The 24,398-nt window shown below is 40.0% G+C and overlaps 1 protein-coding gene and 1 long non-coding RNA gene across 6 annotated transcripts in view; one reads left to right on the forward strand and one right to left on the reverse strand.

The window, feature by feature from the left end:
* The window catches only part of VPS54 (VPS54 subunit of GARP complex), a 48,319-nt gene that overhangs the window by 1,396 nt on the left and 22,525 nt on the right, over window positions 1-24,398 (forward strand). The window contains exons 3-11 of one of the 4 annotated variants that reach the window (XM_068186395.1): window positions 7,521-7,682; window positions 8,531-8,636; window positions 8,728-8,772; window positions 10,221-10,299; window positions 12,939-12,973; window positions 14,359-14,416; window positions 16,846-17,231; window positions 21,098-21,224; window positions 22,265-22,372. In XM_068186395.1, coding sequence (XP_068042496.1) covers window positions 7,547-7,682; window positions 8,531-8,636; window positions 8,728-8,772; window positions 10,221-10,299; window positions 12,939-12,973; window positions 14,359-14,416; window positions 16,846-17,231; window positions 21,098-21,224; window positions 22,265-22,372 — 1,080 coding nt within the window. In that variant the 5' untranslated portion in view covers window positions 7,521-7,546. Of the gene's footprint in view, window positions 1-7,520; window positions 7,683-8,530; window positions 8,773-9,267; window positions 9,342-10,220; window positions 10,300-12,938; window positions 12,974-14,284; window positions 14,417-16,845; window positions 17,232-21,097; window positions 21,225-22,264; window positions 22,373-24,398 lie in introns of those variants that run through there. The other 3 variants (XM_068186396.1, XM_068186394.1, XM_068186397.1) reach the window with 3 other exon arrangements.
* On the reverse strand, window positions 941-5,019 carry LOC137471835 (uncharacterized). Of its 2 annotated transcripts, none has more exons than XR_010997886.1 (2): window positions 3,864-5,019; window positions 941-1,897 (listed from the first exon to the last, which is right to left on the reverse strand). It is a non-coding gene; the product is annotated as an uncharacterized lncRNA (long non-coding RNA). The 2 variants fall into 2 exon arrangements; XR_010997885.1 differs by having other exon boundaries at window positions 941-3,360.

Genomic DNA, 24,398 nt, shown 5'->3' on the forward strand with positions numbered 1-24,398 from the left:
TCTAAAATGGACTAATAGACAGGAGATCCACGGCTGTTCACGCAAAAGCCACTGGGCAGCCTCGCCAGCGAGGCCAGAAGGTTGCACAACGAGAAGCATCTCTACCTCTCCTATCCCATTTGCCAGCAACGGGATCTGTCCCAAGTGTCCCTCTGTCTTCAGCACCATATTTCTCTGTAGTGGGAGTCTGGCATGTGTGCAGGAATCTTGCCTTGTTGACAAGCACAAAATTCATGGGAGGAGAAGGAGATGCACATTTCCAGTGTTGAACGAAGATATTGTTTGCCTGGAGAATGTCAGGCGGTGCTAGAAATGAGGGGAGGAAGCAGACTGCAGGCTTCTCTTTGGCAGTTTGAGCAGGAAGAGGTTGGGAAATGGAATCATGATCATGTAGGTATTGTTTCTTTTTTTGGGGCAGCAACTCTGTGAAGAAGTCACTTCTGCTTCTTCAGAGTTTGAGGACAACGAGGAGCTGTGAGTCTGAAGAAGAGAGAAGGCCCATGAACATCATATTGTCCTTCCAGTTGAGAGGCTCACAGTTTTCCTTTGGTTTCCTTTTTTTTTTTTTTTTTTCCCCACACTTTGTCTATTCTTGTCTTCTTTTATGAATGGAGTAGAAAGAGTGAGCAGGTGAGCATGAGTGTGGATGTTTTATGTACATTTTTCTGGGGCCTCATATGAGTAAGTCCAAATCATATTTACCAGCAAATCTAGGATTTGTCTTAATATTTTTAGCTTTTTCCACCCACCTCACCTAGGTGCTAGGTTAAAAAAAAAGCCAAACAACTGAGTATTATCAGCAGAAGGTAAAGAATTGTTAATGTGTTTCCTTCATACTCAAAACCGACAGGTGCATGTACTTATCAGGTGTTCCAAAGTACTCATACCTAATAGTTTAAATATCCCAGCTTTTCTCTATTAATCTGGTTCTTAAATTAAAAAAAAAGGGGGCGATTTTGAATGTGTGTGGGTGTGTGTTAGGGCTAGATTATTAGAATTGGAGTAGCATGTCTGGCACTTTGCAATATGTTAGAGAGTTTCCATCATGTTTATACAGTCGCTGTCAGCAGCAGTGCAAGACTTTCCTTTTGGTTTCTGGCATTCTAGGTGTAGCCTGACCATCCTGGGTTTTATGCCGTGGAATTATTTACTCTTTGTGTCAACGGAAGCTGTTTGAGGGATGAAAAGGAACTGATGTGATTAGAGGCGATCAGTTTTGTTTGATCTTCTGTTGGGCAGGTGTTAATACCACAAGGACTATCAGCAAACATGGATGGCACGCTCTGTTGCACACCAAGTTAGAGTTTGGATGTTCTTGATTGCAGAACCTGCAGAACTCTACCTGCCCTGTAGAGTGACAGTGGGCTGGCATCCTGTGTCAGGACTTGATGTGAGGGGCACTGGGCCTGCTTTTTGTTAGTCTCTGGTCGCAGCTTTATGCATGATGTCAAACTGTGAAATATTTTTATTTGGCTCCATCATAGCCACTTCCAGTTCAGGACTTGGGTAAGGCTTTGGAAAGACATGATTCCCATGAAAACTTGTATTTTTAGGAAGTTATTTTCAGATGAACAAGAGCCTAGTCCTGCTGGAGATGGCAAGTGGAGGGGCTGTACAGGGAATCGTGCTGTTGACACAAATTGCTGTGAGCATCTATCGGGCTCCTTTTGTCACGTCAGCACCTCGGTGTTGGGATTTTTGCTGGGACTGGTACAGTTCTTCTGCCTTTTCTCCACATGTCACTGCTCTGCAGTCTCTGCCTTTGACAGACTTGTAGCAGGAATGCCTGCTGGGGCTCCTTGGTCTTTGTTCAGCTGTGTGGACCGCTCTGGAGCTCTGTAAGATGCTCATATTTTGCTGTTTTCCAAGGGGGTAATGCACACTGTAATGTTGATGCCTGGAAAAAAGGGTACAAAGAGACTTCGTTCTCATCTTGTGTGATACTGTGGGCAACTAACCACAAGGCCTTTTCTGACACATATTTTTACTGCTTTGATGATTTTTTCTGAATGATTCTGGCACGTCTGGTGTGGAAGAACTGGGTGCATAATGACCTAAATAGCTGTAGGTAGGTCTAGTTCTCCGGCACAGAATTTGCCTTCTGATATCAAATTAGTGTTCAGCATTGGGAGGTTGGGTTTCCAGGTGAGAGGAAGTACCTTTGCTACAGTGGGTACATCACAAGTGTTTGGTGTAATTGTTAATTTGGTACCTGAATGAAAGTGAAATATTACTTAACAGATAGTTTATCTAAAAGGAGATAAATTGCTTTCCAGTTTTTGACAAAATGTTTACACTTGTGAATTTTTTTAAGTAACAAGACAATATTCAGTGATGGGACATTTTGGGGTAATTCTTTTCAGAGGATCTTATCCTGTGTTTAAAGAAATGAAGTTCAGCTAAAGCTTTTTTTTATTTTTTTTAAATCTGCTGTTCATGTGGCTACAGCTGGGAAGGGCAAAAGAAACCAGTACAAAATGTGATAATATGAAAGTCAGATGTTGTTTTATCCTGGCCTTGTAGGCTACCCATGGTGCTTTGCAGTGGGGATGCAGCTGTTCTGTTCTTTCTTCGGAGTCACTACTGTTTTTTCTTGCCTCTTACCCTGCTTGAGGAGAGTGTTTTGGGATGTTCTTATGAAAGAGACAATTCAAGGGGAGGGTGGTGGCATTACTCTTTGGGCTATTCAAGTGCTTTTGCTTTGCCACTGTCCCCATTCTGCAGTTTGCTGGGAAGGTAGCACAGTCTGAGGAATTACAGAATCTGCTGGAGCATAACAGCATGTGTGGCTAAGCAGGGCTGATGGGAAATGCAGATAACTTATACATTGCTTCCTTGTTGGGTTGATTTCATCCCAGCAAGGCTAACCTGGATGGTCATCAGTCATGCTAACTTTGCCGAGAAGGTACCCCCTACGTGTGAGAACATGAGATTGGGGATACTGTTAGGGTGTGCAGAATGCACTCAAATATGTGTTTTTTTTGTGAATACAAATGTATTTATTAGGCTCTGAGAAAGGCCAGGCTCATATGGCCTCTTCTTTAAGTTGTGTGAAGAGGTTTTATGTTGGAGTGTGCTCCAAATGTGGGTGGCTTGCCATGGGGACAAGTTGCAGGTCTCCTCTGACTCTGGCCTCGTCATTCCCCTGACAGTCATCATCTTCCTCCTCTGAAACCCCAGGGTGGAAGTAGGTGTTCAGAAAGAGCTTGGCTTAGCAGAACAGCTCCCACAGCCTTAACCTCAGTCTCTGAAACTGCTTAAATGTTTCTTCTTCAAGCTAACCTTGGCTCCCCTGCTGAAACAGGGATGTCTGTCTCAGGGCACCAGGACAAGCATGGAAATTTCAGCCTGAGGAATTAGCTGGTTGAAAAAAAAAGTGAAAGCTTGCACTAGTGGAGTCTGGCTCACATTGTCTTACAAAGGTGCTGTGTACTTTGGTCGTACCATGGTTTCCCTGTTACAGGGTGAAATCCTGCTGATTTAGCGGTGGGTAATAATACATGGGGAAAGCTCAGCTTTTCAGGACAGAGTAAATATATTAGGCCAATAACAACATGCCATTTATTAGCTGTTGAGGTCCTGGAAGGAGTCCCTTGTGTATTTTTATCTTTTAGTTATGTTTCAGGTATGCTTTTCTTTAATAAATATCTTTGGTATTTATCATATCTTCTAGAAATGGTGCAGTATCTTGCTTTAGCTTGACTTGTGGGTGGCTTCTGATAGTTTTCTATTCCAAAGCATGTTGGGTAGCCAGAAGAGTGCTTGAAATATTTTCATTTCACTCTGTTGTTGCCAAAGCCATGACAAGCAGCAGGGACTTTAGCATGCCATTTTTGTTCACAGAGAAACTTCTCCTGCTTTACCTTTGGGATGCAGAGCATACCCCTTGAAAAGTGCCTGCTGGTGTCCACCTGTGGCTTGTTGTGGACAATGGGGAATACTTGAAGGAAAGCTTGCTCAGTGTTGCGTGTTCAGTTGGAACCCTGGGGGCTCTTCCCCCTGAGTGCTGAGTGTCTCTTCTTAGATGTCACTATTTTTGAAGCTGAAATAAAATTTGGAGAGCAGATTCTATGAATGATACTGGAAAAACAAAGCATGTGAATAATTACACTCAGAACGTGGGAAGGCAGTTTCTGAAGAACTTTTGTACAAGTCCTGATACTTAAAAAAGCAAACACGTTCTCCAGAGTTACAACCACCCTGTGCAATCACTTCTGAGTAATACACTTTGCTGTTTGTTGTGCTTGCTTCCAACAGCTGAAACCTCGGGTGCGAAACTCAAGAGTCACAGCGCAGTCATCTCAGAAATAACCTCATGTGATTAATGCAGTGCTAGCTCACAGAGCTGCTCTTTCGCTGACTGTGCAGCGTCCGAGCCTGTGGCTCTTCCTCTGTCACCACAGTGTTTTGTTCCGTGCTCTGTTGTACAGCTGTGTCATATTGTACTTGCTGAGCATGTTACTGAGCAAGAATATTTTTAGAGAGGAGGCTGTAAGTTGAAGTACAACTCTTTGTGTGCTCAGACTGTAGGAATACTGTCAATTCAGGCCATTAAAGCTATTTTCATTGTTGCCGTGGCTGATTTGGTTTAACTTCCGCAGTATTAAGTCATTACAGTGACAGTGTAATTTAATATAATCTTTTTAAATAAGGAAATTAATACAGTGTGTACAAAATAGATGTAATATATTGAAGGCATGTTGCAAGTAGAGTCATAATCCTGGGTTCCAGGCTTCATCACTACTCTTGTGTCTAACCTCTAAACGTTTTTTTTAATTGCGTTAGTTTAATAGCCATCGCTAGACAAAATGGGAGTAAATTATGGTGATTACTGGAGAGAACACAGTTGATCTAACCCATTTTAATTGTATATCATTTAAACACTGATGTCATGAAGTTACACAGTTGCATATTTTTACTACAGCCATATGTTCTTCTAAGTAAGAGACTCAGGGGGTTCACCATTTCATAATTCTCTCTGCACAGTTAATGCAATTAACTGCATTTACCTGCCTGTCATTTTGCACAGTTAGTGCAGTTAACTGTGTTTGCCTGACTTTGACTTGCATGGAAAATTGAATGAGTTAAAATACTCTGCAGAAGTTTTGTTCTGTGTTAACACTGAGTTTCATTTTTTGGTATGTTTAAATCAGCAAATTTGTTTATTATTGTGTATTTAAAATGTTGGTTTAGGGGCTATTTATAGATTCATTTGTCTATAAAATGTTTAGTAGTGGAGCACAAGGAGCTGCTGTTCTGTTGGTGAACAAATTAAAGTTTTTCAGTTGTGGGTAAGGTTAGTGTACAGAGGTGAGTGTAGGGCAGGATTTTTGCCTTTATATGGGCTTGGCACATATTCCTTTGTAATGTGGATTTAATTCAGGTACTGTTGTCCAGTTTTCTTTGTCTTTCTGGAGTTACACTTTGTTGGTCAATTTAAGGACTGCATTTTGAGGAATGCCTGGTTTTGGGCAGTACAGAAATGAGTTTTTTCCTGTGCAAATGTGGTTGTTCATTGGGGTTAATTATCCATAAGTTCCTGACTTATGAGGGTACTAGAATAGCTGCTAGCTATGAATAATTTAGTTACAGCATCAGATTGCGTGCCACTTAAGAAGGCCTCTGCCTATGAAGCCTTATATCTTGTTGAAATCCACTCAACAGTATGAAGGTTACTGCTTGCATTGGTATTTTATTGTACTCTTTCCTTTCTATTTTAAGATTGTCAGTTAATATTTCATAATGATAAGTAATGAAAATACCTGTGCAAGAGTAGGCAGAGCTTGTTTTTGAAATGCTGAGGTGTTGAGCTACTCTTCAGTCTTAACTTGTCTTTTAAATTTAATTTAAATCTTTGACTAGCATCACACAGATAGCATTTTCTCCACTCAGATTTATGTAGTTGAGACAATTCATATTCTAGACAATTCTTTTAGATGGTACTTCATTGTGGGGAAAGGAGAAAGGCTTAATGAAAGGCTTGCAATAGTTACAAGATTTCAGTGCTTTCTACAAATTGCCCTAGTTGCTCATACATCTGACTAGAACAGACTGTGGCTCATATTACTGAGGCTTTTTCAGGAGAAAAACTGCAAATACAGCACTTTGAAGCAGTTCCAAGTGCAGATAAATTTACTGTATGCCTTTAGGAGACTTGGTCATGGCAACATAGCACTGGATGTGTTTTTTAAGAATGCTTAAAATAAGTGTTTTATCATCATATACAAGATTTTTCACAAAACTACCCTAAAACATTTGAGAAGAGCTTAATGAAGAAGTTATTTTGGAAATGTCAAGGGAAGAACATAAGCAATAAAAGTAGTAGAGAAAAAGAGTTTTGTGGGGCTTTTGGGGGAGAGAGATAAATGCTTTATGATATTTAAGGAAGATCTGTCAGATGTCTGGAAAGGTTTTTTGTCTGACTGCTTCTGACTGTTCCCATTCTCTGTCTGCTAGTAAGTTTTCCTTACTATGGGCCTCTTCATTGGGATGCTCTGTTATAGTTGAGCATCTCTTTTAGAATTGTCTTGTAGGACACTTTCAACCTCGATTAGAAAGTAGAACCGGTTCTTTTTCTTTTCCAAATGAGATTTGTAATATATGTGATGCTGCTGGAAGCCGACACGGTGAGATACAGCCATCCCTTAGTGCCTGCTTTAGCACTTGAAGATAAAATTGGCCTTTAATCTTTTTGTGCTCCTTCACAGGGTAGTGAGTAATTTAAGTGTCCATTAAGGGTTAGTAGTTAAATGCTATGATCTTGCTAGATGTGTTTAATTTCTCCTTAAAGGTGAGGATCCAGATGAGTCCCTTTGAACAGGCACTCCTTGAGCTGTGCAATTTTAATAAACTCTCAAACCTCTAATAGTTGTGCACTGTGCTACTGTCTGATACTTTGATGGAAATGCAGTTTTGTTTACAGATGGAAAGAACTCATTAAGTACAGCCCCGGTGTAAAATTTTTAAGGCTATTTATTTTCAAACTGGGATCTTAAAATTGAACTGAAAATTAGCAGGACTTTGGTTACTCTGGAGCTTTATGATCTATGATTTAATTGTCTTCTCTATGCAAATACATTATGCTGGAATAAACTGTACTTCACTAGGCAGCCAAAGAAGTTGAATTGCCAGTTTTCCTCATTCAAGTACAAGGTTTCCTGATATTTGAGAGGAAATTCTATTGTCAGTGTGTGCAGGGTGGCTGCAATAGTTATGGCAAGAAAGGAAGAAGTGTCTGAAAGACTTGCTTTTTTTTTTTTTTTTTTTCAAATGTAACATTTCATTGTTGCTGTGCTCAAGAACAGGCTATCTTCCAAACCTACAGGTGTGTGAGGGACGGACTACAAAGTTGCGTTCTGCCTTTTATTTTTGTGTTTAAAATAAACTTTCTCCTGTTGTTGAAATGTGAAACAATATTCAACAATGTTGAAATGTGAAAACAATACTGGAGTGTCATTGTTTTGATACAGTGTCTCCCTAGAGCTTTATTAAAGCCTTGATATCTATTGTTTCCTATTTAGCTTTTATCAAGTGGTGATTTTATGCAATGGCATCAAGCCACAGTTCTTCACCAGTGCCTCAGTCGAACAGCAGCGATGCTTTCTTTAAAAAAGAAGTGGATGCCACGAAACGCTTCCGCCCTGTGCAGTCCCTGCCAGATGTGTGTCCCAAGGAGCCCACAGGTAATTCAGCTGTGCAGGGAGAGGGAGAAAGCAGCTCAACTTGCTGAACCATTGCCAGCTATCCAGTCAATATTTCTTGTATACTGGGTGTAGTACTAAGCCATAGTCTTACTTCCAAGCATGCTGTGATTCTTTTTTATACCACCCAGTGTCCCTTTGGAGCAATAGGAGAGACTATTTGCAGCTTTTTTTAAGATGTCCCCATTATAGGTGGGACTTTGCTTGCATGATTGCACATTACAGCTGTGATCCATACTCCATGTAAGAAGAGGGTGCAGTCTGACAGAGCTGGTAGCAGACGTGTCCAGTGTGCTTGGATCCTGGCTGCATTCCTTCTGGGGGACATCCCGGCCCTTCTGCAGGAAGAAGCAAGTGACCTGTTTGTAGTATTAAGTCTCTGGTGCTGTTGTTAAACCAGATTTTGGTTATGGTTCCAGCTGTAGTGTTACACTAAGGCTTAGTTTACACACAGGAGTAGGTAGGATGGGATCTTAAGAATTACGACATATAATGCTAACAAATTGCAGCTGTCATTCTGATCAAGATCAGGTTATTAGAAATAGTTTGTGTTTGGAATCTTTTTCTCTTCAGTAGAAACTAATGTTGAGCTAAATCTGTTTAATGAGTGTCAATACACCACTTCTGTGTTCAAAACTTGAGATGGTTAATCTCATAGAAGAAATGCAAGGTGACTTGTTGCAGAAGGAGAATATCATCAGTCATTTGCATAGATAATTCTAGTCCAGTATGTAATTGGTAAAATATGGTTTGATTAAGAACCACTTTTTAGCAAAAGCTTGCAGCTTTGTTTCTCACCCTAACAAACTGTCTTGTCTTTTGTGCTGCAGGCAATCCCAATGACTTACATGACAGCCCATCTCTAGTTGTGGATCAGCAAAGATGGACTATTTATCATTCCAAAGTCAATCTCCCAGCAGCACTAAATGATCCTAGGTTAGCAAAAAGGGAATCTGATTTCTTTACAAAAACATGGGGAGTGGACTTTGTGGACACTGAAGTCACGCCTTCATTCTACCTCCCACAGATCACCAAGGAACATTTTGCATTATACCAACAGGAAATCACTCCGGTAAGAACCCCCAGTTGGGTGCACGTAGTCCTAGGAACTAGAAAGAGATCCTTCTTCTATTTAGCTTGTCGTGGCTAGTAGCCCACTGTACAGTTAGTTGATAATGAATTTGCTTTTTCAGTGTTGTTTTGGTCTTCATTAGACATTTCTGATTTTATAATCTCAGAACTCATCGTGTGGAAAATGCTCTCTGAATTGTCCTGAGGCAATTTCATGTTATTTTTAACTTCTGTTTCTGAGTACTGAGCTCTGCACCAGGGCTTGCAGTTCATATTTATTCTTTCTGGTGGTTAATCCTTTTTTCCTGTAAGGATTGTTTAAGGATTGGGCTCTACAATGCAACACAGCATTCTCAGACCTTTGGATCAAATGACTACATGCTGCAAGGGTTGGAGATATTTTTTAGGAGTCTTCAATCTAAACATTGAAACATTTCTACATTAACTTCTTAAACTATAAGGAGGCCTATTACCTTGGTGATTTCTTTTGTAACAGGGAAGTGTAAGCTACATCTAAGGACACCAGGACCAGTAGGAGACTTCTACAATCTCTTAAAAATACAAGTGTCAGTAAGTATGTAGTATTCTATTTTTTTTTAACTGAAAGAACATGTAGAAGTCTCCTGCTGTTTTCTGCTTCCTTGGTTTGTAACTTCCTTTTTTTTTTTGTTGGTTCAGAATTAGCAGGAAGTGTTACTTGTGTAATTATATAGTTAAAGACTGTAGAAAGGAATTGTCTGTAACTGAACTAGAGCTGAACTATTGCCTTTAACTCACATATTCAGCATTTAAAATGTTTTAAGATTTCATCCTTTAAAATTAGTACTTCATGCAGTGACTGCTAAATGACGGAAGTTTTTGAAAATGGCACCTGAGCTGTGATGTAGCTTCTTGTAGAAATCTAGTTAACATTGGTATTCTTTAGAAACATAATTTATCACCTCTATGGCTTCTGGTGGTGTTTAAAATTCAAAGCTCAGCATGATGAAACAAGATACGTGGTTTCAGCAAGGTACTTACTAGTAATATGTACAGGTAATTTCTACTTTCATCCAATTTGATTTAGCAATGAAAAAGGATTCTTTGTGTGTTAGTGTGATTCCTAGATTAGTCAGTAAATAAGTGTTTGTATATGTAATTACCATTTATCTGTGGTTGTATATCATTATGTAGAGAAGTTATTACACCTCTTCAGTAACTTCTGTGTTCATTTTCTCTTGAGATGTAAAGATACAGGAAAAAAACAACACATCCACTGTAGGTTGAAGGTTTTGGTGCCTTTCACCTGGACAAACTTTGTCTGAGCTTGTAAGAGAAAGAAAATACTGTGAACTTGCCAGAATGATTTTGCATAATTTAGTTGTGTTTCACTGAATGTTTTGCTTTAAATGAAAAAATTCTGGGTTTTAAGCATCAGAATAATTCTTTAATATATTTTCTCTTCTACAGAGAGAGAAGGTTCATGAAAGGTGCAAGAATATTTGTTCTCCTAAAGATACCTTTGACAGGACACTATTACACACTCACGGTACAGTCAAAGCCTCCTTTAGTCATTAAAAAGTGGTGTCTTTTTGTATCAGTATCTTATAAAATCAGCAGCAAATGTTATGAATGTTACTCATCATTGATTCTATAATGTACTAGTTGTCTCTGTTACTTGCTTGAGATCTTCATGTACAATAATAGCCGATGATTTCTTTGGAACAAGAATTGAAAACTCGGACAAGGTAGGCTTAGAAGTATTCATGACCACTGCTGACATGTTATAGGTCAAAACTTTAGTGATACCTGCTTTTAAACTTTTTCTTGGTATGTTTGGATTTGTGATGGGTCATTGTGGCCCTGGCAGTGTTTTCTTTAACTGCTTTTTATTTCAAGATCCATTGAAACCATTGCATCAAATTTGTATCACCTGTTGGCTTCTCAGTGAAGAACTGCAGTGCCATTCCTGTATCTCTGCCATGAGAGTCACATCATGGCTGAGGTGGGAAATTCTATCTCAAGATGATCTAGTCTAGACCATCTGCTCAAGCCAGGACCATCTATGGGAGGACAATGTCTAGTTGGGTTGTGAATTTCTCAGATGGAAATTACTCAATCTGTCTGGGCAACCTGTTCCAGTGTTTTGGCACCCTCACAGTAGAAATACTTCCTTATGTTCAAGCGAAATCTTTCATGTATCAGTTTCTGCCCATTGCCTCCTATCCTGGCACTGGACATCACTGAGAAAAATCAGCTTTGTGTTCTTTGCAGCCCCTTCTCAGATCTTTAAGCACATTGACCTCTCCTGGGCTTTTCCAGTCTAAACAGTCTCTCCTCCTTGTTTCTTAATCATCTTCGTGGCTCTTGACACGATTCATTCCAGTGTGTCTAGGTCTGCCTTGTGCTGGGGAGCTCAAACCTGCGTGTGAAGGCTGAATTTCAGGAATTCTTAGAAGTAGTTCAACTAATAGGAGACTAGACAGGAAGGAAGTCAAGAGGCACAAAAAAAAAAAAAAAGACAAGTAAAAAGAAAAGAAACACTCATAACTTGGAGAAAGTTTTTTTATGATTTATTTTAATTTACTTTCTTAAAAAGGGTAAAGGGTTTTTATCAGCATAAAAGGGTTCATTTATCAATCCTTGTTTGATAAGTCTTACCTGTATCAATGTCTACAGGTAATATAGCAAAAAGGGTTCAGTAGTTTACTCCTTCTGATCAAGTTGTTTCTGTTGACTTTCTTCCTCCTCTTCTGTGCAAGAGGAAGCCCTTCTGCAGGCTTTCTCTGTGTTGGTGTTACTTTGGAGTAGCTGTTCCAGAATGAGTCTGTCTGTGATGCATGCTGCAATATCAGTCTTAGCTTAATCCGTTTTAAAAGAGTGTGAGTGTTTTTAAAAAGAGAAAGCTGCTGCCCCCAAAGTAACTGGGAGCTCCTTGTGTAGCTGAACAGTTCCTAGTAGAAGCATCATTTGGTAAACTGAAGCTTGTGATTTTGTATAAATTCTGGTGTTACTGTTTCCTATCTTCCTCTAACTCCTTCCCACAAGGCCTAGCCTTTCACTCCTGTAAGAATTGGTCTGTCCAAAGGCCGAGGACAGCAGGGTGATTCCAAGGTTACCTTTTGTACTTCAATACACATAAAGTAAGAGACAAATGAAGTAAAAACCAGAGAAAAGTATGGGAGTTGATGCTGGGGTAGCATTTGCCATGTTTGTCAGGGTTGAGCAGACTGTCCAGCAGAGATATGGGCTTGTTGCTTTTAAATTCCTCAACGTTTTTGTTCTCCAATGTGCCCCCTCTTCATAATGCCCTCTAAAGTAATGAGTAGGGGTGGGACAGGGTGTTTTGGCTGAACCTCAAAAGTCTGAATTTGCCTTTTCTTCAAGTTCTTCTGGGATATAATGAATTAACTCTTTTCCCAGCTCAACTCTCTCACCCTCTGTAATTGTCAAGTCAGCATACTCCATGGGAATTAGTGCTGCTGTGCTGCTTGCTCAGTGCTTGAGACTCTGGCCCGAGCCCTTGTTCATCCTTCTTGCCAGTCTTTGTGCATCCAGTCTCCAAGTGTTGGGCAAAAGTGATTATATGGGCAGCTGCAGTGTGAAGCATTAAAACTGGGATGATGTTAGAAGGACCTTTTGGTGGCCCTTGCCAGTGCACTAATGAATGTGAAGTGCTAAGTGGATTGCTTTGTATGACAAAAACTGACACTGCCAAAGCAGCCAAGTGCGAGCTCCCTTGAGTAGTCTGGGCATGAGACCTGAACTGCAAAGGACAAAAGAGCACTTCAAGGAATCAGAATATTTCAGGTTGGCAGGGACTTCAGAAGGCCTTCACTGCAACTTCCATCTCAAAGCCAGTTCAGCTGTGAGGTCAGACAAAGCCATTCAAAGCTTTACCAAGAAAAACAGAAATATCCAGAAAATATCTACAAATATGTATCCAGAAAATCTCCAAAGTACACAGCCCTTCTGGGCATCCTGCTCCAATGCTTGACTGTCCTCATGTCATCAAGGCTCTCCTTATGTTCAGTCAGAAAGGTTCACTGCAGTTTGTAAGCCTGTTCCCCTTCTGTGAGGAACATGGCATCATTGTCTTGAAAACTTCCTCACGGGATTCACTTGTTCAAGGGAATTGTTTCCTATTGTTTGCTCATGAATGACTACCTGTGTTTTGTTTAATTTTAGATAAATCCAGGACAGATCTGGAACAAGTACCTAAGGTATGGCTTCTGTGGACTTGGAGCTGTTGTACGGCTTTCTCACATGAAGTGTTGGATATATGCATGTACTCTGTTCTTTGTAGAAATTTTGCCCTCACTGATGACTTGGGTTGATTCTCAAGAGGATCTGTAGTGCTCAGAATTTAAAGACTAAGGATGATTTGCTTTATTTTTTTTTCTTACTGTTTCCATGGTCTCCCTTTTTCTCTTAAAGTATAATACAACTACCATTATTTTTTTCATCTATAAATAAATGAAGTTAAGCCCTCAGAGCTGAGCAGAATTAGCCAGTCTAGGAGGAAGGGAAAACTGAAGAGTTTGAGAAAAGCTTGAATATTGCCTAATGTACAACTCAGCATTAGGATTAACTACTTGAATCCTTGATCAGAGCTCTCTTGCATATAGGCATGGAGCATACATGATGTGGGTTTTTGTGTCAGGTTGACAAAAGACACAGCTCCAGATTCCATTTTAGTCTGAATAATTTTTTATAGGTATAGTAAGAAGTCAGAGTGTTAATATGGGTGAGCATCTCTGTGCCAGTTGTGTAGGCTGTGAACTTGAGAAGCTGTCACTGCAGTGTTTAAAGTCCAGGAAACAAGAATGCTTGAGTGTGGTGTGATGCTGCAGTCTGTGTTGAACCGTTTAAAATTACACTTCATAAGTAAAAGGAAGAGGGTTCTACTGCCTGCCTGAAAGCTCAAGGTTTTGTCAAGTATAAATAATGTTACCAGAGAGAATTTTAGATTAATAGTTCTCCAGGAGCTGTGGTTAATGTTACATGTTACACTCTCTTCCTGTGCCCAGCACAGTTGCTACATCCTGCCTAAAGGATGTCAGCTGGAGGCTCTTCTCCCTCCCAGGGAACACTTGCTGCACCCTGACAGCCAGCTGGATGATCAGCCTGGTGGGAGCTGTGGCCCCAGGAATGAGCAGATCAGCAGCAGGGTGCCCTTGGTAGTGAAGAAGCTTTGCTCAGATCCTTGAGAGGGCCTACCTGCACTTCAAAGCTGCCTGTGTTTGCACACTCAGGGCATTCAGCTCATCTCAGGTGGCTGAATACATATGTAATTTTGGAGCTGTGACTTCCACTTTCAGGAGGATATGACTTTGTCAGATCACACAAGCTTTGAAAGTTCATTGGTTGTAAGATCTGGAATGAATTTGTTTGCCCGGATAAATGAAAATCTGGATTTTGAAATCAACAAATAAGGTCTCTGTTAGCCTACTGAGACAGGAGATGTGTTTAACTGGGGCAAAAAATATGGGGGTGAGTGAGGCACATTTATTTCTTTTGTTTTTCTGTTTCAGATTTTTATGAAACCAGATTTTGCCTTGGAAGATTCCTTAACGTTTAATGCCGTTTTACCATGGTCTCATTTTAGTACCGCTGGTGGAAAAGGAAACCGCGATGCAGCTTCCTCCAAGTTACTTCAAGAAAAGGTACAACTTGGACACAAGTTATGGTTATCCATCAGTGCTGGTGGATACTGCAAAGGAGCTCCATGGCTGCTGCTGTGTAGTGTTTCTTGAGACATCAGTGTGGGCTTTGCTATCTCTTGTTTTATATCAGGCTGCAGATTGTTAGTAAATCATGCAGGAAGCATCCTACTGAAAGAAAACTGTTTTTCCCTGCTCAGTAGATCTGTCAAATCTGGGAAAAAAAAAATCTGTGTATGATGTGACAACTGGCTCTTCATGACAGCTTTAACTTAGTGAAACAGCTGTATATGGAGAACTTCAGAGGTGTGGAGTGGTTTTCTTAGGGAGGAAGAGCAGTTCCATGAGAAGGGAAAGCTGGATTGCACAGGTGTCAGTCTGTTTTTTTCCAGCATCTCAGGAAGATTTCAGATTCAAGGGGCTTTGGTTTCTGTGCTAAAAGCAATAATAAATTCTGTGGTGTTTGTGTTTTAGGAGATTGCTCTTTTGTTGCTGTCTGCATTGATCTGTTTTTGCATTTCACAAAGGAGAACATGAAAGCAGAGTGGTTTCTTTCATATTGGAAACAGAAGTCTCTTCTTGGTCATTCTTATCTTTTTTTGCAAATTATGTAGTCATACTATAGAAGATCTCATAATGAGTCATCTTTACAGTACCAGTACCCATAAAATGATTTTAGGAAATCTGAGTAGTGAAGTACATTAGGAAAAAATGAGGTATCTTAGGAAAAAATAACATGAGATTGTCTGGAAGGTGTTTCTATATTTCTGGAAATTAATCTTCCTGCTCTCCTGCCAACTCAGGAAGAAGTGACAGGCTCTGCTGGAGGCTAACTCAAATGTTTATTAGGTTGTCCTCTACATCTAAAGGTGGAGGAAGGCTTCTTTGGAGTTTTTTGGAGCAGTTGCTCTCTGAAGATGAATAAGCAATGTCTGGCATATGCTGTGAAATTCCCAAAATGTGCCTGGCAGCAGCATGGACACTCAGAAAGGACTTGTGTTGAAGCAGACCCAGAGCCCTCTCTGATGCAGAGGAGTGAAAACATTGCTTCATATGACTGAAATGAGCCCAAATTTGTTATTTTGCTTTTAAAAGCCTCTGAACTGCACGAGGTTTACACTTACCACATGTAAATATGTGCTCTGCTGCCATAATTGTCCCTAGCTCCAGGCAACATTTTCCAACAGGATTTTGAAAACCTTGTCTTAAGCAAGATCTGCCTTTTGGACTGCTGTTGATCTACTTGAGAAATTTCCTCTTGATGTTTTCTTCTTTACCTCCTCCCATGTGTTGCCCTAGATTGGGACTGTAAGCTCTTTGAGGCAGGTGCTGTTTGTTCTACCTTGTTTAGCATAGGGAAGGGACTTGGGGCATCTGGTTGGTACAATCACATAAATAATTGTTTGAAACAGCCCTTTCTCTGATCTCCGTGTCAGAGTCTGTCTTGGCTTTCCCTGTGGCTAGGTGTGTCACGGCTGGTTGGTGAAGGATGCTTCTGATTAAATTAGATGTGAACAAAAAGGATGAGTTTGCATATTGTATAAATCCTTAGTGTATCCATAGGAAGCAGTATGAAAATAACTCCAAGAAGAAGACATTCTCCAGCTGATTTCCTTTCCAGCTCTGGTTGGCCTTTTGGAATTCAGCAGGAGGTTTGAATGCTTGGCATCTCTGAGAAACCAGGTCATCTGAGTATTAACATTCAGATGAACATCCTAAAGCCTCAGTCCTTTGAGTTTGCACATTCAGCAAAAGGTAAAACAGAGAGCTTTTACAGTCAAAGAACCAGGCCAGCACAGTGGTCTGGTAACTGTTGGACATGGAGAATTTGAATTTCAGGTTCTGAACATGTAGATGTACTCTGTCTCTGGGAATCCCACAGTGCCAGCACACAGGAAACAGGCTTAGTACTAATTCCAGCTGGTTGGCAAAAGTACAACTGCATCCAGAGATACCCTGGAGATTTTTCTACAAAGAAAAATCTACAGCTTTTTAAATAAGCAGAGCCATTCCAGTGTCATCAAATATAATGGCTGCACCTTTAGCAGCTTCAGTGACCCAAATTTCATAGCATATTTGAATATATATACTGTTGCTTGCAAGCCAGTATCCAGAGCTGTCTCCTGGTTATTGTCCATATTCTGTGGCCAGCGTGCAACTATGTGGTACAAAACTTTGGGCATTTTAGATTTATTTGCTTTTCTAACTTTTTATTTTCAAGCAGGAAAGGCATCAAATCAGTCTTCCCACAGTGATTTTGAGTTAATTTAAGAAGAAGTTATTAAACCACAACGACAAAGGGATTTAACTTTTATTAGCAAAACTTCCTTGTGATACAACAAGACAAATACTCTGAAAGTGTGTTTGCATGGTGATAAAGCTTCCAAGTCATAACAATAGTATTGGTTTTTCCTCTTCCCTCCTCTTCCCAGCTGAGCCATTATCTGGACATCGTGGAAGTCAATATTGCTCATCAGATTTCTCTCCGTTCAGAAGCATTTTTTCATGCAATGACCTCTCAGCATGAGTTGCAGGACTACCTCAGGAAAACCTCCCAGGCTGTAAAATTGCTTAGAGAGAAAATCTCTAAAATTGATAAAGTAATGTGTGAAGGATCGCTTCGAGTTTTAAGACTGTCGCTCACCAGAAATAACTGTATAAAAGCATACAATAAACTGAAGTTAATGGCTACTGTACACCAAACACAGCCCACAGTACAGCTGCTGCTCTCCACTTCGGAGTATGTTGGAGCTTTGGACTTAATAGCAACAACACAAGAGGTGTTACAGCAAGAGCTTCAAGGTATTCACAGTTTCCGGTAGGTAACCATGTGGGAAATATGTAAAATGCAAGCAGAGCTGGAATGTGTTGAGCACATTATGTTGGCTGAAGGGATTTGTTCCACCTTTGTTCATTCATTCTTAGAGGACCAAATACAGAAGGTATAAAATGTAAGTGTGGTATAAGCAATGTGACTGATGCCTTTGCCAGAGATGGGCTGTTTTTTTGGAGTGGGATGAACTTTTGACATCTAAATGCTTTGTCCTCTGTTCTGGTTTACAGATGTTTTAGGGGTGCAGAGATGAGAGCAAAGCTGTGGCTGGACTTTCATCTTGCATGGCTTGTAGCTGAGAGGTTTTTTTCCACATGGGGGTCTGCAGTCCTCCTGCAGGCAGCACGCCAGGGATGGGTCCTTGGGCCCGTGCCTTTAGTGGCTCCTGGGCTGGAGTTGTTAAAGGAACATGCAGGAATCCTTCTAGCTGATTTAAAGTAAGCTATCACTAGATACAGGTGGTTTAAAAGTGGTGCATGCAAAGCTGCCAGTGTGGCATGATGCTGGCAGAAGCAGTGTGTGGTTAAATCAGCTCCAAGGCTTGCATCAGCCAGCTGAGGAGCTGTGTGCTAGGTTTTTTAAGTTGATGCTGGGTGAGGGGTGCTTTGTTTAGAGGTTTTGTGGTTCCTACAGCTCAGTGGTCCACAGTTTGCATAATGGAGGCATGGTTGCTGCTCAGTACCTGCAACATGAATGTTCAGAACTTTATATAGTTACTGCTCTTGTCCATCTCTTCTGTCAAGTTCCTAACACATCTTCTAGCTAGTTTGGAAAAACACTCTTATGTAGAAAAGATCTCAGGAAAAAGTCCTAGAAAAAGTATTAAAAATGAAAAAAAAAAGTTTAAAGCTAATAAATTATTGGGATGAAGTTGCTGTAAGTGTTTTTGTTAAAAAACCTAGAAACAGACCGTCTAAAAAGTGTACCTTGTCTCTCTTCAGATGCCTCAGTGCAGTTTGTCCTCTTTAGTGTTCCTGCTATCAACCACTTGATTCTGGTGCACAGCCCTTGACTGAGTCACCTTTGTATCGACCTTGGTGACAAGTCAGTGCAGTTCTACAGCCCTGTGACAGCATCACTCAGAATCAGCTGTGTTTTGCAGCTGGGTAACCTGTGTGCTCTGTCAGCAGAGAGTGCCATTCTCTTGTCATTGATTGACATGATGTCCCAAGAACGTGCCATTGTTTCAAAATTACCCTCAGGTGTGGAACATATTTGCAGGTAGATAGTCATCTTGTCTGTAAAGAATAATTTCTATGAGTAAAGCTGAGCTGGTTGTTTTGGTAGTTACAGACAGTGGTGTGCGTGTGGGAAATGTCCTCTCTGCTTTGGACAGTAAAGGCTCACAAAGGTGAGTTAAGGGCTACCTAAGTCATGTACCCCACCAGAAATGCAAGTGCGGTTGAGAAGCCCAGCACAGTTTCCAAATCTCACAGTGGCCTGTGTATATAGCTTGTGTGAAGAACTAATGTGCAGTGGAAAGATGGAAGTCTTGATAAAACTTCTCTGTAGAATGTTGTGTTTCTAAAAATAAATAAAAATTTTTAAAAAAATCTTAATTGGTGGCAAGCACATATTCTTCAGCCTTTCTGCAGCAAGAAATACCAAAGGTATCTTCTTGCTTTATTCTGAGCGAGAATGATGCCGTTGTCAAGGCAGTTAAATACCCAGTTTATTTTAACAAGATACTTCTAAAGCAATAAGACATTTTCTAAATAATTACTTTTTTTTTTACTAAATATCTGATGAAAAGAAAACTCACAGCATCTTGTTTTAGTGTTGCCATGGCAGCTTGTAGAATTTGGTGTTTCCAATTGAGTCATGTCATTATCATTCAATATAAAGCAGTAAGAAAACTACTCAAATCATCAATTTTTCCCTTCTCATACTGTATGCAGAGAAAAATGTAGTTTGTTTCTAGTTGTAGCAAAAAATGAAAAAATCATAAAGGTTGTGTGAAGGAATACTCTTTAGTCTGGGGTAATGTCACTAATGATATGTGTCAGTTGTAACTGCTTGCTACTACTCTAGGATAGAATTAAAGTTTTAGAGCTCTAACCTTTTCAAGTTCACCCTTTGAATTTTACAAAAGAAAGCTAATGTGTTAACTAACTTAAAAATCTGTGCAAACACTTTCTGCATCGTTTTCACAGTCCTTGTTGGGGTGATGGAGATAGTGATTTTGTTTGCTTGGGGGGGTGGTTTGGTTTTTTGTTTAGTGTTTTGGGGTCTTTTTTCCACAGGTATGCTGGCCAACCACACTTTTATAGTATTTTATACAGTAAACCACAGATACATGGAAAAATAGTTCTCATTTGAGTATTTTAAAAGAGGCTTTACCCTGCAGTCATCATTTTCCATGGTAGAGTTGTCATATTCAGTATTCATTGGAAGGATCTGATGTGTGAGGGGTACCTGTTCAGAGATAATTACCAAGGTGTTTTGCTGGAGTGTGAATTAAGGTTTGACTTGCTCCTGAATGTTTCAGGTTGGAGGGATTTTTGTGGCTGCTAGGGATTAGAACCTCTTGGACAAAGCGGCGGGGGCGGGTGCTGGGAGCTGTGGTTGGATGTTGTAGCTGGGGTTTGAGAGGACAGGTTTTGGTGTGTTTCAGTGCAGTTCAGCACAGGTACAGAAATAATGTACCTAGGAGCATCTTCATGCTTACCTCAGTGAGAGCCTTTGTGGCTCCTAGTGCTGCAGTCAGTTTTGCAACTCCAGTTACATTAATCTTTGGTGTGTTTTTCTGTTGTGTTCTAAAATGCCCATGATGCAACTGGCTTGGATTTTCCACAGGCTATTTTTGCTTAAATTAGATATTTGAAATGTGTCTGCCTTGTCCATTTCAATGAATTATTGAACAACAATTTCAAAAGCAGGTACATCCCTGGTCATCTTGAAATTAAAATAAATAAATTAATCTGCTCCACTCAGATCCAGCAAGATTCATGGACTTCAACTCAGTGCTGGCCATGTGGATTTCTGCAAGGAGGAGGAACCAGGAGTCTTAAGCTATGACAGCAAAGGATCCAGCTACACCAGCACTGAATGAAAGCCATGTTCATCCCTCCCATTTTGTATCTAGGCTTATCTAAAATATCTTAGCTCCTCTTAATTCTCATTTGTAAAGTGTCTGAGTTTGGGTTTTTTTAAGAAAAGGCAGTCTTATTTTTGCAGACACTTGTTTCCAGCTGTTAGTGGAAGTTGAAAAGCCTGGAGTGTTTGACATCTCTGAAGTTCACACTTTTCAAGGGTGGTTGGCATTTCTGATGTGAGAAATTCCCTTGTGGTTCTGTATGACAACAGTCTGCAAAATATGGTCTAAAATCTCCCATACGTGGGAAAAATATTTTTCATTTAGAGTAGCAAAAAAATGGCAAATTTAAAAACTCCTGTGTATTCTGTGAAAGCCATCCTCTCATGTGAATTTAATCTGTGATCACATCAAAAGCTCAAAGGTTTGAATTAGAAGAACTTGTGGACTGATGATCTGAGGAACTCGAGAAGCAAAAGTATTCCTTCTTTTTAACACCTTTATACTGACAAGCACTGAGTATTCTTAGTTCTGGTTCACCTCATTGGGCTGAGAGGTACTTGGCACCTTCCAAAAATACTTCCAGATTTTATCCTCCATCAATATTCAAGTCCATATGTTTTGGTTTAAGGTGACAGTGCCTCTGAAAAATGCATGATTTCAGCTGCTCTGAGGAGTGAAAGATTGGAGCCTCCCATTAAGCCAGCACTGATTGCATGGAAATTTCATGCTGGGTGGTTATTTTCTTCAACTGTGAACTAATGATTCGTTTTCAGGTTGATGATTTAGCTCATATTTCAATGGCTGTTTTTCTTAGGCATCTTGGCTCACAGCTCTGTGAACTGGAAAAGCTGATAGATAAAATGATGATTGCAGAGTTTTCAACTTATGCTCGCAATGATTTAAATAGACCCCTAGAAGATGATTGCCAAATTCTAGAAGAGGTATGTCTGTTATTGAAATAAACTGTCTCATGAATATGTTTGCTTCTGTAACATACCTAATTAGCACCAACTAATTCACTCAGGTCCCTAGAAGCAACACTATAATTGTAGACTATTTATCTGCTCATCCACACCTCTCCCCACCCATTTATTTTTGTGCTTGATAAGATTAAATAATTCTAATTAAACTCTGAACTGCGATCTAGGCCCACTTTATTTTTTCAAAATAATCAGTTTTCTTTTCTGTGATTAAATGTACACTGAGTTCACTTCATGAACCTAAGCATCTAAGTGGAAAAGAACATGGACTCTGATCAACTTGGTTGTAAAATATAAGTTTTGCTATGAAAGCTGGTATTTGCATGTTGTTCTCATTCTGTCTCCCCATGCTTTTATGGGTGCTTATACCAAGCATATGCTTGCCCTGAATGTATGCTTCATTAACAGTATATATATATATGTGTGTATATATATATTTTCATTCCTCTGATGATCATAAACATACACAGATTAAGCTATTGTGGATGCTTTCTAGCCCAGAAGAGATTTTTCTGGATTTTGCCTGTAGGGCTCTTTATTATCTGTGACCTGTTCAGCCTTGTTTAATCCAGTTCATGAGGTGCAGTGGTTGGCGGTAGCACTGCAGTGCTCCCCTTTCTGCCCTGTGGTTCCTTGCCCTCTGTGCTGCAGCGTTTCAGTCTCTCACTCAGGCTGTGCTTAGTGTCAGTTTTGGACAGGATCAGGAAACTCACTCATTGTTAGAAATATCCACAGGTTTAAGCACTTGTGAATGAGCCCAGTTGAGGAATTGGCAGGGAAAGGTGGTGGGAGACTCAGCTGGTATTGCCACAGGGAACTTTTTTTGTACAGGCAAAGCTTGGTATTAGTCTGGAGGAATTGGATTGACCTAAATGCTGTTCACTGTGTGCTTGATACTTGAACTTTCTTCCTGCTGTGGAATTTCTTAAAATTGTTTCTTGTCTTCAACTTTTTATTTTCAGTATGTGGGTTTTTTTTTTAATTTTCTTTTTTCTTGATAGGAGAGGCTTGTATCTCTAGTATTTGGACTTCTAAAACAAAGGAAGCTAAATTTTTATGAAATATATGGAGATGAAATGATTAATACTGCAAAGAATATAATTAAACAGGTAAGACAAACATTTCTAATGTACCTGACAAGCTTACCTCTGCGCCTCACAAATAAATTTTTTCAGTCATTAAGAACAGCTCTGATTTTTTTTTGTTGGCTGATGGTCTCTCAGAGCAGCTGAGCTTGCAGGCACTTAAGAGCTCCCTGAAGCACAGAGGTCTTTACAGAATAACTTTTGGAAGGTGTAGGTAACATAAGCTCCCTGTTTTCTGTGTAAAATTATCATTCTTGTGAGCTTCCCTTTCTCTTAACACGTGGCTCTCTGAAATAGTACAGTTGTGTCATAGCACTACATTTCATTAAAAACCCACAACAAAGCAAACATTCCAAAAACACACTAAAAACCTCTCCCTCCCAACCCCTGTAAGGCAAAACCCTCGAGTTCTTGGTGTAAACACATAAAGGAGAATCAAAGAACTTGCCAGTTTAAACAAATTATTTCCCTGCAAATGGTACAGAAAATATTTCTTGCCTTAATGTTAACACAGACCTGGCATAGACACATGATAAAAGGTTGGAAAATATCCTTGCCTATTTCTGAGAGAGCAAGGTGAAGTAATAGAGAAGGTAGAAGTGCTTACCTGTAAAACAAACTTAAATTAAGCCCCCAAATCCTTTTCTGCATTGGTGTGGTGGTTTGCCATTTAGGGCAGAGTATCTTTCAAGCCAAAAAACCTTATTGATAAAACCAGCTAAAATCGATGATTGAACAATATTCAGATTCTTGCTTTGGGGGAAATACAGTGGCTAATTTGGATAGCGACATGATGACTTTTGTTTGCAAACAGGTCTTAGGCTGAATTTAGGGAGGGTGTGTGGTGCTTTCAGTTTTACTCATCTTGTTTGTTTGCCCACATATGTGAGAATATTGTGTAAGAATTTTTTTTTTCCTAGAGATAGGTGATTATTTAAAGAGTTATGCTCTGATGTGCTATGAACTCCCTCTGATTTGTATCTCAAAGGCTGGGAGATAGGTGCTGAGTTGGGCATCTCCTGTCCTCATAGGATAGTCTGCAGCTCACAGCTGCATTGTGAACTGGGTTGGGAACCTAATTTTTAAAAGTTTGGATTTGGTTTTTTAATACTGTTATTTGAAGGTTTTTGTTTTAAGCCAGACTTGGCTGTTCCAATCCCTTTCACATTGCAGCCCCGTGGTTCTGTTGGTCTGGTTGTACAAGGTGAATAGGCCCATATTGCTAGTAAATTTAAAAAAAAAAAAAAAGGAATTAATGAATAACACCAGGATAAAGCTGTTCATCTGCCTGGCAGTCTCCACTGGCTTTTCACTTGCCTGTATCAGCAGACATAAGGAGACTTTTTTTTCCGTTCAGATTCTTTGTTTGATCACATATATACATGTTTGACAGGTAGCACTCCCTGTTTTTCTGCTCATTCTCAGTCTCAAAATGCTTTTCCCATTCTGCTGAGAAAATGTAAGTTGGGTTTTTCAGGTTTCCCCTCTGCTTAATAGTAGACAATGTTTAATCAAATTCCGGTGTAAATTTCTGTCCAATTAGGAAAATAGGCAGGATTTGTGTAACTCCTGTGTGGTTTGTGCAAAGCTTTTGTATGGTGGCCCATTGTCTCAACTCTTGGGGTACTTTTCCTTAATAAAGGAAACTCTTTTCTTGCCACACCTCAAACGTGCTTCCTCTTCAAATGCATTGCTGGGCTGTTCTGGTCAGTGAATTGTAGTAGGTTTTAGTTGCCAGGCAAGTGTAAGAGCAGAGGTTTGTAAGCACTGAGCACACTGCATAGTTCAAGAGCAAGGTTCTGTTTTTCAGAAGCTTCTGTACTGACCACCATTATTCAGAACACAGGTGAAGCCCATATAGCTTGAGGTGGCAGCCCTCAGTCACCATTGGGATTGTTCAAACTTGCTTAAAGGCAAGATGACTTCACACTCCGCTACTCATTTGTTCAGTTTATTGACTGGCATTTGGGAGAAAAGCCCTTTTTCAGTCTGAGTGGAGTTGATTTGTACCTTGGGCTTACAAGTAATGGGAAAAGAGATTAATGAAATG

The sequence above is a fragment of the Anomalospiza imberbis genome, chromosome 3, assembly GCF_031753505.1.
Source record: "Anomalospiza imberbis isolate Cuckoo-Finch-1a 21T00152 chromosome 3, ASM3175350v1, whole genome shotgun sequence".
In the NCBI taxonomy this organism is placed as follows: domain Eukaryota; kingdom Metazoa; phylum Chordata; class Aves; order Passeriformes; family Viduidae; genus Anomalospiza; species Anomalospiza imberbis.